General features: G+C 48.0%; 1 protein-coding gene across 15 annotated transcripts in view; it reads left to right on the top strand.

The window, feature by feature from the left end:
* Window positions 1–3,143: 3,143 nt before the first annotated feature.
* Window positions 3,144–14,178, top strand: part of NPAS3 (neuronal PAS domain protein 3) — a 920,744-nt gene continuing 909,709 nt past the window's right edge. For 7 of the 15 annotated variants that reach the window (XM_043489743.1, XM_043489745.1, XM_043489742.1 and 4 more), the window contains exon 1: window positions 3,144–3,454. In XM_043489743.1, coding sequence (XP_043345678.1) covers window positions 3,297–3,454 — 158 coding nt within the window. In that variant the 5' untranslated portion in view covers window positions 3,144–3,296. Of the gene's footprint in view, window positions 3,455–7,337; window positions 7,829–14,178 lie in introns of those variants that run through there. The other 8 variants (XM_043489753.1, XM_043489754.1, XM_043489752.1 and 5 more) reach the window with 2 other exon arrangements.

Genomic DNA, 14,178 nt, shown 5'->3' with positions numbered 1-14,178 from the left:
GTTTATTTCTATTTTAGAAAAGAAAGTTTCTGGAGGGCAGGAACCATATTAATTCTCTTAAATATGAACAGTTGAAAGCTTGGAACTTTGAAGTTGAATGTGCTCATTAAACTCTACTTTAATAGTATCAAGTATAATTGAAGTAGCTTCAGCATATCTAGTTTCAAATGTCCACCAGCAAATCTCACATCTTCTTTTGAGGGAGACAGGTTTGCCCTTTGGGCTTCCAAGAAAAACTTGTCCTCCAATAAGGAAGGGAAGCAGGACCACATATTTCCAGACCAACTAGTCCATAAAGTAAGTAGTCAATAAAATATAATCTCTAGTCTTTTCTATTCATAGAGTCAAAGATAAATTTAAAAAGAAGGATGATATGGTCTATAAATGCAACTCATTGATTGTGCAGAAAATATTTTAAAAGCGAAAATGTCTATTTTGAGCAAAGAGCATTTTACCGGTTTCTGGCACCTTTTAGCACATTTAGGGGCTGTCTGCTGATCCACCGAATCTAACCTGGAACATGATATTACATACTGGAGTTAAACCATACATGGAAGCAGCTCTTACTGGCTGGGAACCACCTAGACGTCAGATGCCAGGCACAGGCACCACCCTCAACGGGCCAATAATTCAGACAAGCTATTATATAGAAAGCCACTGTCTGCATATATGTTCCTTTTAAGCCTCATTGGCCAGCCCTTAACTGGACTTCATTTGGCCTACAGGACTGCTGGCCTTGACCTTAGGCAGTCAGAGAAGGAGAACTTTTCTCAACCCCTAGAATATTCTTGACCTCTCTGTAATTAGCGCGAACTCCCATTTCTTTCCATAGGAAAGCTTGCTCTGAGCCAAGGGGTGGTACTAGAGATCCCTTCCGACCCAGCCCTGAGGATGAGAGGTGGGGTGGGTGGGGAAAGCACGGAGACCCGAGTCCACCCGCAAGGCCCGGCCGGGCCGCAGTGCTCCTGGTGGGAAGGGGCCCTCCCACGTCTGTGACCCGATCCCTCCACGGTGGCTTTTCACCTACCCCTCAATAAGGCTCCCACCCGCGCCGGTTCAGTGACTTCGCGTTTGGCCACTGAACAAGTAACTGTTAATAGCTCTGAATGAAATGCCTTTAAACTAGGAAAAGGCCCCCTTCCTAGGAAGGAGGTAGACAGGACGTCGGTTAGATCTTCAACTAACTCGTCACGCCACAGATGCTCATTACGATTCTTTTTACGTGCAACATGTGGGGGACGAAGCAGTTTCATATCTCCTGGTATTATCTGCCGTCCAAAGCATTTTCTTTGAGAGGAAAATGGAAACGCAGCTGCGCCGTGGGCCCGGCCAGCCAGAGCTGGGGCTCCCTCCCTCTGTCTCCCTGCGGCTGCCGGGCGCGGGCGGCTCCTCCGGAAACTGACTCGGGTTAGGGGAGCAAAGAGGTTGCGCCGCCAGCGCGGGACGCTGCCCGGGCGCTGACGGGTCTTTGTGCCGCTGGGCTGTTTTCCCGGAGCCACGAGGATGGAAGGGGACGCCCAGGTCTGCGGCGAGGGCAGGCGTCTGGCCCCCAGACCTGGTGCGGGGACGCCGGGCCGGGCAGTCTCTACCTCTCTCGTCCTTGGTAACTTCTGGCCAATCGGCCCAGCCCCTCTGGGTCCCAGTGGCCGGCTGAGCCCCAGGCCCAAAGGGTTAAGCAGGTGCCTCGCCCGGCGAGGCGCTATTGGCCGAGGGTCGGGCGGCGCGGCCGCAGCCACCACGCTCCGCCGAGCCCAAGTTGTGTTCGCGCGGCGGGCGCGGCGGCCAGTCGTTCCCCCAGCTGCCAGGCCGGGGCCTTTGCGCGCAGGGAGAGAAAGAGACGAGAGAAGGAGATGGGGGAAACCAACAGCAATACCAGCAAAGCGTCCCGGGGGTAAGGGGCGCGCCAGAGAGGGAAGCCCGCGCCCCACGTTGCTCAGGGGCTGCACCCTCAGCCAGACAACTCCGGTCCAGTTTCGCGATCCGGAAGGAAGGAGGAGGAAGTGGGACCACGCAGGGGTCCCAGACCGGGGGTGGGGGTAGCCATTCACTCTCACTGTCCCCACCCATTATACAGGCGAGAAGGAGTGCAAGTTGTCATTAAAAAGGCGCGCCCAAACCGCGGCATCCCGCTCTACCCCCTAAAGAAACACTGATGTAACAATGTGGAGAAGTAACTGGAAGACACGAGAAAATAAATGCACGTGTTTTCTCTTTTTGTTTCCCTGGTGGTTGGAATTTGCAGAGTTCGCCCCAGCTGTGGCTGCTAATTTATTCGTTTCATCGTTTGAAAGGGGCGTATAGACATGGATCACCAGGGGTACAACCGGCTCTCTTTAGCTGGACCTACAGTCCCCACCTCACAAGTTTGTCCAAGACCAACATGCCCGCCCACCAGGAGCGAGGAGAGTCCCTTCTTATAAAGGGTTGAACAAACTCTCCGTTGCACAAAAGCGCCCCCCCCTCCTCCTTTGCACACCATCCCTCCTCGATAAGCATCAAGTTCTCCAGTAGTCCAACTTGCAGTTGGCAACCCTCGCGCTGCCTAGCGTACAGAAGACCGGTAGAGTGAGGGGTCCTGTCCGGGAGGGGAGAATCTGCGCCCCCATTCCTGCACACGCGGGCTGGAGTCCAGGTTACTGGAAGCCGCGGGAGGCGCGAGCCTGCCTGCATGGTGGTTATTTCTCTAGAGAAAAGAGGGGGAGAGCGCGCGCTCGTCTTACACTTTGGGTCGGAAGTGCGCGGTGTGTGTATGTGTGTGTGTGTGTGTGTGTATGTGTGTGCGTCTGTGTGTGTTGAGGGGGCGGGAAAGAAAGGCACCCTCCGCTCGCAGCCCGTCATTCCCTTGCACCGGCCAAGTCCTCTCCAAGCCTCCCGGTGCATCCTTCCTCCGCCACCCCCTCCCCTTCTTCCCTCAGCTGGGCTCGCGCGGCGCAGCCGGAGCAGCCAGTGAGAGCAACATCCTGTAAAGAGGGGGGAGCACCACCGCCCCCCAAAAGGGAAAAAAGGCCCCACCCTGACACGTTTTGCTGTTTGCAAGTCCCTCGCACGCCCCCCCCCCCCACCGCACCTCCTCCTCGCGCTTGCGGCACCCCCCCAGCCCGCTGCGCGCACATCAAAGCGCCTCTCCGCCGCGCACAGTGGCCGCGGCTCACTAATGGGATTGCAGGCTGGTGCCTGGCTCCGCTGCTGCCGCCGCCGCTGCTCGCGCTGCTGCTGCCGCCGCCGCCCGAGCCCCAGCCCGAGCCCCCGCCAGCCCGAGCCCAGAGCCGCCGCGCCCGGGGGCCGAAGCCGCGGCGATGATCCGAATATTTCCGGATTTCAGCGTGCAGGTGACGGCCGCGGCGGCCGGCGGGGCGGCCGCGGGGGTGCCGGCCGGCGCGGGCATGGGGAGGGCCGGCGCCGCGGCCAACGGCACCCCGCAGAACGTCCAGGGCATCACCTCCTACCAGCAGCGGTGAGTAGTCCCGCCTGGGCTGGGATAGTGTCCCCCGCTCCGGGGTGCTGGGGTGGGACTCACTTTGCCTCTTGTTTTAGGCGTTACAACACACATGCACATCGCCAGGGCTCACTTTGCTTGCCCCTCGTTCTATAGATAAGACAGAGAAAAATAATCATTCACAATTCAGACTGAAAGGCACTCCAGTGTACCGGCGAAGTCGAATCACCCTGTGCGTTCTGCATGGCCCCAAATCCAGAGGCTCAGCCCCGCGTAGCCACGGAGTTACAGCGAAGTCTGAGACTCGGCACAAGGTGCTTTTGCAAAGTTTTGGGATCCCCATCCCCTTCAGCGGAATTTTCTCAGTGCCTCTGCCCGGTGCGGACCCGAGCTGACGGGCAGCCAGGGGGGCAGTTGATCACCTGAGGCTGATTGATCATTTGTTTCCAAACAGAATGGGAAAGGTTTTCAGGAGAAGCTGTAGACTTGCAATTCTACATAATAGTGTTATCTTGTCACCTGTTACTACAGGGAAATAGAGCAGAAATCCGAGTCTCCTTGGCGCTGTTAAGTATTCATTTTAAACGTATTATAATGCAAATGATAAGATTCAGAGATACAAGTTAGGAAGCAAATTTTACAAAGTTAGGTTAGGTTGTGAGAAGAAAGTTTTCAAGTATTTCTTGTTTGCATTTCTTTTAAACATTTTTAGATTAAAAAAAAATTATGGGTGTGACATTGAAATAGTAAACGTCATTTGATTCAATTAGGAAAGAAAGGGGGAAAATATTACCACCAGCACCACCAACAGCCCTAGAACCCTGAAGTTTTTCCTTAAGGACAACTTGCGATGTTTCAAGATTTTATCAAAAATGTAATCCACAAAAATGTGCTGAGAAAAACTAACAATGTAGTATGAAAGGTAAGCTTCCCATTTGTGGGATTCAGTTTTATAAGAGATGAGAGAAAAAAAAAAAAGAACACATGAAAGTGTGAAATTAAATATTTGTGTTTCCCAGATTGCACACGATTAAACATCTGAGAGATTTGCCAATGGCATTTAACTTAAAATATACACAATGCATAATTCAAATAAGAGCTCCTATTTTTACCTTGTATTTCAAACTTCATTGATTTGAGAACCTTTGATTTGAACCAACAGTGTTTAAACTGAAAAGGTTAAGATAATCTATCACTGCCATATTTTGTGCCTTCTAACCAATGGCTCAGCGACCAGAGCAGGTTTTGCATAACACACTGAATGTTTTCCAAGTTGATGCCCTGTATTGCATATATTCTGTAGCGGACTTCATTATATGCTCTGAGTATTGTCAGAAGTTTTAAAAAGAGAGTCTTAAAAATAAGTCAAAAAGAGGCTATTCCTTGTCAAAGAGATTTTTTATTTAAATTATTTTAGTCTTGTTTTAGTTCAGTGATTGCAAGAACCTTTAATACAAAAGATCTGGGAATTTTTCAAACATAAAGGGCCAGGAAAGAATTAGATTTTTCCTTCTCATGATTCAGGTATAGCTTTTTTTTTTTTTTTGTCACTCATAAAACATTTAAATGACAACAGAATCCATCGGTCACTTTAACTAGGAAGTGCAGGCAGTGGTCACAATAGTGTGGTCTCTGAAGTAGGGAGTCAAGGGTCAGAAATTTCAGAAGGCCTTTGGACGATTTCAGGGAACTCTGGGCAACTTCAAGTAACCCTTAAGATATGAACTGGGCATAAGAAGTGGTCATGAATTTCCAGCTTTTATGTTTATTCTCTTAGTGTTGGTGTCTGTCACCACGAAGATCTTCCCAGGGCCAATTGCCCTGCCAGTCAGGAGCACCCAAGGAAAACACTCCATGGTCCCCCCCTCTGACCCTGAAAGTGTTGCAATGCTTCCACCTTCATCTTTGAATTGGGGCCACTTTATCAAGTCTCTGAATTCCACTGCATTTCTAAAAATTAAAGCTTTAAAAAGAATCAACTCTAAACTTTAGCCTTTGGGGTGTCGTGTTCCCTTCTCTTTTTTATGTTCTCTCATGTTGACAGAAGAGAAGGTGCTAGCTGTGAAAAATGTAGCTCTCCATTTCACTATTCAGATATGACGACACCTGTTACTACCTTTAATTTTAGTTAATTTGGGGACAGGGGAGTGAGTCATGGGGAGGGGGGGCTAGAAGGTTATTGGCATGGTCTTAGTCACAAGTCCCCTATCCTCTGCAATTTTATTGGCAATGTGGGCCACTTACTTGTTAGGCAGTAGGAGCTGTGAAGGGCAGACTTTAGTTTCCACCTCAAGACCTGGATATGTCTGTTATAGTAAATGGTAACATCATTTTACCAAAAAAAAAAAAAAAAAGGCATTAACTTCTTTCAGAGAGTTTGATGAGGAAGTGGCAGGCATAAGGGGGTTTTCAAGCAAAGAGTCGCCTGTTGGGAGAATACAAGCTTCTCTCATTCGTCATCTTTTGGTAGAAACGCCCTAAGCTGACTGTCTTGCAGCCAGAACTTCCAAGCAGGCAACTTTTCCCTCTGTCTTCCAGCCCATGTATATTTTGTACTTAACACTCTCCACTTCATTTGTCAATCACTCTCATCTTCTCCTACCTGTAGAGTGTACTCCAAAGAGAACTCAAACATCATCATGCAGATTAAACACGTCTGCCACGAAAAACACTTAGGTTTTCCAAGTTTCTGACTCTCAGCCCCACTGTACTGAAATGGTAGAACTGAAGGGGACCTCTTTGAAGGTCTGTTTTTTCTTAAGTTTAAAGTAAAATGCAAAGCTTCTCTTAGAACTGATGTTTTCCGTCTGGCTCTCACTTATTCAAAGTAGAAATGCTTTGGGAGTCCTTTCTACTTTCCTGGGTGACACATTATTGATCCAAGTGTCTGCCTAAAAAGCTGCCACACCCGGCAGAGCGGTTTAGTGGAGAAAAATCTCTGACCAGGGGCTACCTAGGCAATAGGACTCCAGCACTGACCCTGCACCGAGTGGCCCTTTCTCTAGGCCTCTCTGAGCTGTAAAATAAGGAGGCGGCTGGGCTGGATCCCAGAGGGCCCGAAGTCCGGTCTGGTCCCAGATGCCCAGTCGGGAGAAGCGTTTTATCTAACTGCGTTTAAACTCCTGGGGATTCACTTGTGAACCCCGGGGTCTTCAGACTTGATGTGTGCGTGAATAATGCAGATTGCTTCGGGCTTGGAAATGCTGCTGAAAGCGCCCGAGCCACAAGGTAGCCCGCGCCGCCGCTCCGCCCGCCCAGAGGGGCTCTCCGGGCCGCTCCGCCCGCACACCCCCACCCACTTGTCCCCGAACGCGCGCCCGGGACGCGGGGCTGCCCTGCCCGCTGCCGTGGGCCTCCCAGTTCCTCTTTCTCTTGTTTCTTTCCTCCTGGCCGCGATACTCCAGAGAAGGGAAGTGTTCGAAACTGCAACTGAGTGGCGTTGTTGCGCTGGCAGCCGAGCTTCCCAGTCCCCCAACGAGAGAGAGAGAGAGAGGAGAGAGAGAGAGACACGGAGAGAGGGAGAGAGAGAGAGCGCGAGAAGGGGGGGTGTGTGTCTGCGTGCGAGAGAGCGCTCTGGAGCAAAGCAGCTGGAAAATGCCCAGAAATACTTTCACAGCGGTCAAGCTGGGAACCCCTGCGCTTCCTCCCCCGCTCCCCGCCCCTCCCGGCCTAGCGCCCCCCACCGCCCCCCGCCGGGAGGGTGTGTGCCCCACCTGCCACCCGGCCGGCTCGGGGCGGCGGCGGCGGGGGTGACGGCGGGGGGTGTGGCGGCGCGCGAGGGCGAGATCCCTCAGGCGGCGGCGGCGGCGGGGCCCTGGGCCGGGCTGCCCGCGGGGCCGCGCGGCCGCCTCCCCCTCCACCCCCCGCCGCCGCCTCCCCCTCCTCCTCCTCCGCCGCCGCCGCCGGTCTCCTGTCTCCGCGCCGGGCATGTCTCGGGAGCCGGAGCGGCCCGGGCCGCGGGGGCTCTGCGACGCATGGACGGCGGCGGCGGCGCCCGGAGAGCAGGGGGAGGAGAAGGCGCAGGCGGCGGAGGAGGCGGCGACCTGCGGCGAGAGGCACCGGCGGCGCGAGGGGACGGCCGGCTGCCGGCGAGGCTCCGGCCCCTCTACTTTTCCGTAGCCTCCCCGCCTCAGCAGCACGGCCGCCGCCGCCGCCGCCGCCGCCGCCGCCGCCACGGCCACGGCCACGGCCACCGCCCGCCCGGCCGCCGCTGAGCGCAGCGCACGCCCGCACTCACTCCCGCCACCCCACGCACACGCACACCCCCCGCCCTCCCCACGCCCCCCGCCCCGGGAGTGGGGAGAGAGGCAAAAAGTAAGAGAGGAAAAAAAATAGCAGGAAGATGGCGCCCACCAAGCCCAGCTTTCAGCAGGATCCTTCCAGGCGAGAACGGTAACACTTTTCTGTTTATTGAACCTGCCGCCGGGGCGGTTGCTCCCGCCGCTCCCTCCGCCGCCGCCGCCGCCGCCGAGGTGGCGGGCCCCGCTCCGCAGCCCGCCTCCTGGGCCGCGAGCCCGCGGGAGCCGGGGCTGCGGGCCGGCGGCTCCGCGGTCCCCGCGCGCATTGTCCGCCCGCGGCGGCTGCGGCAGCGAGCGGGCTCTCCGGCGGCGGCGGCGGCGGCGGCGCCAGGCTCTCCGAGCGGTCGCACCTCCTCGGCTCGGCGAATGGAGTGACTCGTTGACAGAGAAAAAAAAAAAAAAAGAAAGAAAAGAGAAAAAAAAAAGAGAGAAAAAGCAGAAAAAAGAAAGAAAAAAGAAAAAGAGAAACCAAAGCGAAGGGGCTGCTGTGTGGCGGGGAGCCGCGGAGCGGGTGGGGGGCCGGGGGATCCCCGGGGCCGCCGCAGGTCCCTTGGCAGCTGCTCTCTAGGAAGGAATGAGGCTGGGGAGGGGGAGGGCAGGCTGCGAGCGGGGAGGAGGAGGAGGAGGAGGCCGGGGGCGGGGAGCGCGGAGCTCGCGCCAGGCCCGGACGGTGTCGCGGAGGGGCTCGTCTCCGCGCGGAGCCGCTAGGCCGGGCCGGGCGGAGAGAGGCGCGCGGCCGCCTCCCCGCCGCCCGGGCTGCCGCCCCCAGCCTCGTCCACTTGCGGCTCTCCTGCTTTTGCCCTCTGTTCTCCTCCACTGCCCTCCTATTCACTCTCTTCATCCACTCACCGCCCCCCCCCCCGACCCCCTCACCCCCGAGGAAAAAAAGAAGAAAACCCTTCCGTCCCCATGAGCCAGCCCACAGCGAGACCCAAAATGTGCCAACAGTTGGAGCATCTCTGTCCCGTTAGTTACTGTTTGGGGATCTGTGTTTTAAAAAGTTCCTGGGGAGAATTGCATATCCAGGCAGGGAGCTCAGCCGAGCATGTCTGTTTGAAGTTAGTTACACCGAAGCCAAAAGGGAAAGGGAGTTTGTCTTCACAATTTCCTTAACTGTCCTACGTGAATGGCATTGTTAGATTTCAGAGTAACTAAGCACCCCTCCACCCCACGTGGTTTTTCCCTCCTGCTGTCCACCCAGCCTACTTTGTTTGGACTCCTATTTGCTATTAATTGGCAGCGTTAATGACATTAATTGCATATAGCATATTGGTTTGAGCAAAGTGAATATCTCTCTCTGTCTCAGAAGAGGAAACGCTCAGTAGGAAGTATGAAATGTTACCCATTGATTCCTGAGGAAAACAAATGCGGTTAGATGTGTCCACCCCCTGCCCCCGGCCCCCAACCAGCGATGTTTACTTTCCTCACAGGCTTAAGTGAACTTGAAAAGATGAGAGAAGTCCATAGTAGCCAGATTTAATTGTTTTGACATGGACAGTTTTATTTTTGATACAACATAGCATTTAACCTGTAGTTTCCATCGAGTTGTTAAGGAGATATTTAAACAAGCTATTCCCTTAAAGAGCTTCACTTGCACCATTGCCTGGTTCCTTTATTCAGTAGGGACCGCAGAATTGTCAGGATTAAGGAAATAATTTCAAGTAGATACTTAAGTGACTCATTCTAAACTCTAGCTAATTTCTTATATAAATCATGTACCTGGGAGTAAATCATACACAGCTCAGCTTTTAAAGATGTTAAAGATGGTTAGCATTAACTACCTGACAACTCATAAAGCTAAAACGAACATTTAGTCTTAAGTGTTTTATGAGAATTCACATATTAAGTACTTTACTTTTGTAGGTAGAAAAATTACTTTTCAGAGCATTTGTGCAAAGCTTTTAATAATTATTTCGTATTTAACATGGTGATGAATACTTTTCAAAGTCAAAAGTTTATAATTGATTTCCTCCCTTCTTTCCTTTTTCTTTGCCTCCTTCTTCCCCAGTTCTCTGGTAGTAAATGTATTTACTGGGATGGCCCCAGTAATCTCTCCAGCAGAGGCCTATTTGTGTGCCATTTTGGGAATTTCTCTGAGATAGGAATCTTGAAGATAGAATTAATTTCTAGAGGAAACTTCATAGCCTGTGCATGAGCGCGTTCTTTATCACCTGTCTCCATTTGGCATTCGAAGAAGGTAAATCAAAGTGCGCGATTTGTTATTCTGCTCCACTTGAGAGCTGAACTAAATAACACTTGGCCTGAAATTCTGATTGAAGTTGTAGGAGGATATACTGTATTTAATTTAATGCCCTTTAATAGCATCTTCTTGTTCAGCTCGGATGCTGTCATTTTAAAGGTTGGATCTGAGAAGGTTTAACCTGTAGGGAGAGGGAGAAGTACTAAGGAGGTAGGGGCAGGAGGAGCGATACAGAGGGAGGGAAGAAAGGAGTTATGAACTAAATGTTTCAAACAGTAATAACCACAAACTTGGCCCGTTATCCAAACAGTTGTTTTATGCCCCGAGGGTTCACTTTGTTATTAGGGTTTTAAGTACTCTTAACACTTTAAGTGTAAACATTACACATGTTCCTTGATTTGGTTTTGTAATGAGAAATGGGAAATCAGATGGTTGGTTCAGGAGGGGGTGTTTTTCATAGTTACTTGCTCAACTAAGTAGTCATTTCACCTTTATGTGCACTTTGTGCCTGGAACTTGTTGGTTAGTAGCGTGATTTCTCTCTAACGGTTGAACAGAAATATGTATACAAAAGATGGTTTTCTGTGGACATGCTTTAAGTGATCTCCTCCCATTTACTCAAAACATGGTTTCCAAATCATTGATTTCTTAAAGGCTTTTATGGACACTATCTCTAATGTTGTTTTTCACATATACCAGTATCGAAACTTGTAGAGGAAAAAAACACATCTTTTGAATTGTCTTGTTGTTTAGTTATGACTTATCTGACCTGAGTTTAATAATACTGTACAAAAGTCATTTCCTCCTAATAATGTTTACAGAGTAAATTTTGGGGAAAGAAGTTTTTTCTTGATAATGTCTTATGTTATTATTTAGTATTCCTTAAATTCCTCTGACTCATACACACAGAAAGTGTCTTTGGAGCCTGAAAGAACAAGTTGAAAACCTTATGTATTAAGACTCATTTGATTAAAAACAAAAACAAACAAACAAACAAACAAAAAAAAACCCTCCAGTAGGCTGCAAATTATATATTACTACCACAGAGTTTTTCCACTATGTGGATGTAAAACCAAGAAAATTAGAAGTGTCAAGCATGTGATACGCCCATGCTGGTTTGCAAAGCATATTCCAGTAGCACAGGCTTTTGGTTTAAAAAGTAAAGGTGGTGGTGGAGACTTTTTTGGAGGCATTTCTTTCTACAGTGTAAGCTTAAACACAGAGTGATAAATGATGATATACGTTGTCTAACACTTGCTTATATATAAATAGCTCCACAAGATTGCTTAAATGATAATCGAAAATATGAAATAGGATGGCCTTCATATCACAAGGCCAAGGGTCTACAAATGGAAAAACTGAAATAATGAAATATTTCCAAGGCAACAGACTGTCAACAAGAACTGTAATGCATGGGCATATCACAGAACCACCGGAGAGGATATTAGATTGTATAGCTCAGGAGCCAGGAGTTATAAAGACCTTTATTATGTAGGACCCTCCCACATTACAGCATCCTTTCCTATTTCCAATTTCTGATTTATAAATTGAAAGACACATAGCTACTTCAAATCTATAATGTGCCTGTTACTAGATTTGATTTGTTATGAGCAAACTCGAATCCAACATTATTGGATGCTTTTGGTTAAAAAAAAAAAAAGTTACATGAGGTATTTTCTTTTTTTGTTTAAGCACCTAGTGGTATTATGAGTAAAGTTTTAGTCCCTGTGGTCTTTAAAAATATTCTTTAGAATACGACTTTTATATTTGACTGAAAGTTGTGGGAAATTAATATCTTGTTCAGCAATGAGTTGGTAAGAATTATATTGCAATTTAAATTTGATGTACAAATTGGAACAGCCTGGTATTTTTGGCAGTATGAAGTTTGAATTTTCCCCGAAATTCTTCTGTACAGTCGTTGCTCCTACCTACAATAGATCTGTTTTATGGGAATGCCAGAATTTCCATAAACCTCTCCACTCTTTTGCTCTGGCCCAGATCTTAGTTTGGGATCCACTGGCATGTTAAAATTGCATCTGTTTGAAACAGAATCTGATGTCCAGGGTCCCCTGCTCTGTGGTGAGGTTTTCTATAACAGGGAGTTTCTGTACTGTATATGCTTTTGTAAAGTTGTACTTTTTTTTTTTTTTTGCAGTGGGAGAATTTAGGCAGTGTAACTTTTATCTAGTTATTTTTTAAGCTTTTGAGCTTTATATTTTGTAGGGTATTTGCAGGGGCTATGTAACGGAGATATCTAAATCACCTCTGATAATGTTTTTCTCTAATAAATTTCCTTAAATGCTTTACTATTAATAATGACCCTTAGGTAGTCTATTTTTGTTTTCTTATTTTTCCTGCAATTCCAGTGATCCCCTTTCTTATGCAGAATGCCACTCACTAGATTTAAAGAAAATTAAACACACGTGAGAGCAGAACTAGGCCCTCCCCTGTTATGTTCACACGGCTACTTTTTCTGTATTAGAGCATTCGTCTCTTGAATTAACTTTTAAAAAAATTCTGCACAGCTGTTGGCTTAGAATTTAATTTCAAGTGTTTTATCAACACTTCCTAATTGCATACAATGGATAAGGCTGATACCTAGTGGAAGGATTAGGCTGTTAACATTTTTAGTTGTTCACGTGATTAAATATTAATTTAATGTAAATGCTTCTAAAGTTGTACACAATGGAATATGTAAAACTTTAAATATTGAAATCTGTACTATGACTAGCTAAGAACTTCCCAAATTTATGGGAAAATTCAGTTATGTTTGCTTTGCATTTAATGATATTAGTGTTTTTATAGTAAATAGTGCCTGTTTTCATTCTTACTCCCCCCCCCCCCCCCCACATTGGGCAGTGTAATAAACCAACTGTAACTGAATGGTATTTTTACTGTGCTGGGCCCCATTAGTGTCAATAGGATGTTGGCACTAATAAGTTTGATAAAACCTTACGTAGAATAGTTTGTAGTGATATTAGTGAAAATGTAGTGCATAAGTAGGGCATGGCTTAGTAAGAGGAAAGTGACTGCTGCTGTAGCTGAAATTACTAGGGCAGTGACAAGATTAAACAGCACTTGAAGCTGTCTGTATACATGTCTGAAGCATAATGTTTTGGTGAATTAATTGACATACTTGTGGTCTCGTGTACAAAATCTTAAGAGGCAAGATGAAAATCGCACATTGCCATTGTCCAAACTGTTCATGGGCCTCGACTATAATTATTGATTGGTTTGTTCATTCGGCTTTATTTATTGAACCTCTGCAATGGACCGTCCTGACTTGTGCCAGAGATAGTAGTGAATAATACTCCCTGTAAGAACAGTTGCATTAGTTATAGACTTGTCCATATATTGGATATGCGGAATATTATCAAGGGCCAGAAAACACGCTTTTCTGGAAGAGTAGAAAGTAGAGAATTCATGGGCCTGTAAAGAAGGCTCCTTATCTCCTTTGACTTCTGTTAGCTTAGTGTTCTGGGAGGACAGGTATTCTGCTTGTAAAATACTGTAACTAAAGACTGTAAAATAATTAGAGGTTCTTGGGGGAAAGAAAGAAAAGATGTTATATAATGTAAATGAATTAATAGCAAAAGAATGTAAAAGATCTTTGGGATTTTAAAATGAAAATGATCACATATGATAATAAAAATTTATTGGACATTACTTGTTTCAAAGCCCTTTGAAACAAATATTAAATATTTCCTAGTAATTTTCTCATTGACTTCCCCACTGCCTTGTAAGGGAAGTGCTAATATCCCCATTTATGGATGAGAAAACAGAGGCATATTGTTCCCAAAGAAGGTGGTAGAGATTGAAATCAGGTTTGTCTCTGTAGAAATGTAGTACCTTAACTGCAGTGTGGATGGGCCCTGCATTTTTCAAATTTTCTAGAGTCAGGGATTTCTGAGCCCACACCAGAGAGCTCTTATGGCAGAAAGACTGTGTGTGCTGAGTAGTGAATTAGATCTCTGCCTCTTGGTTCTTCATCAGATGTTTGGAGAAGTTCAGAAATATGGTGTTTATAAAGTGAGAGAAAGAATCAATGAATTATTCTAACTCTACCCATTAACATTCTGGTAGTTTTGTGGGCAAGCTTCACAGCTATTTGGGCTTCCCTTTTGACTCAGCTGGTAAAAAGTCCGCCTGCAATGTGGGAAACCTGGGTTCGATCCCTGGGTTGGGAAGATCCCCTGGAGAAGGGAAAGGCTACCCACTCCAATATTCTGGCCTGGAGAATTCCAT

Source organism: Cervus canadensis, chromosome 17 (genome assembly GCF_019320065.1).
Source record: "Cervus canadensis isolate Bull #8, Minnesota chromosome 17, ASM1932006v1, whole genome shotgun sequence".
Lineage (NCBI taxonomy): Eukaryota > Metazoa > Chordata > Mammalia > Artiodactyla > Cervidae > Cervus > Cervus canadensis.
Note: the sequence above shows the minus strand (reverse complement) of the source record. Positions and strands in the feature narration are given on the sequence as shown.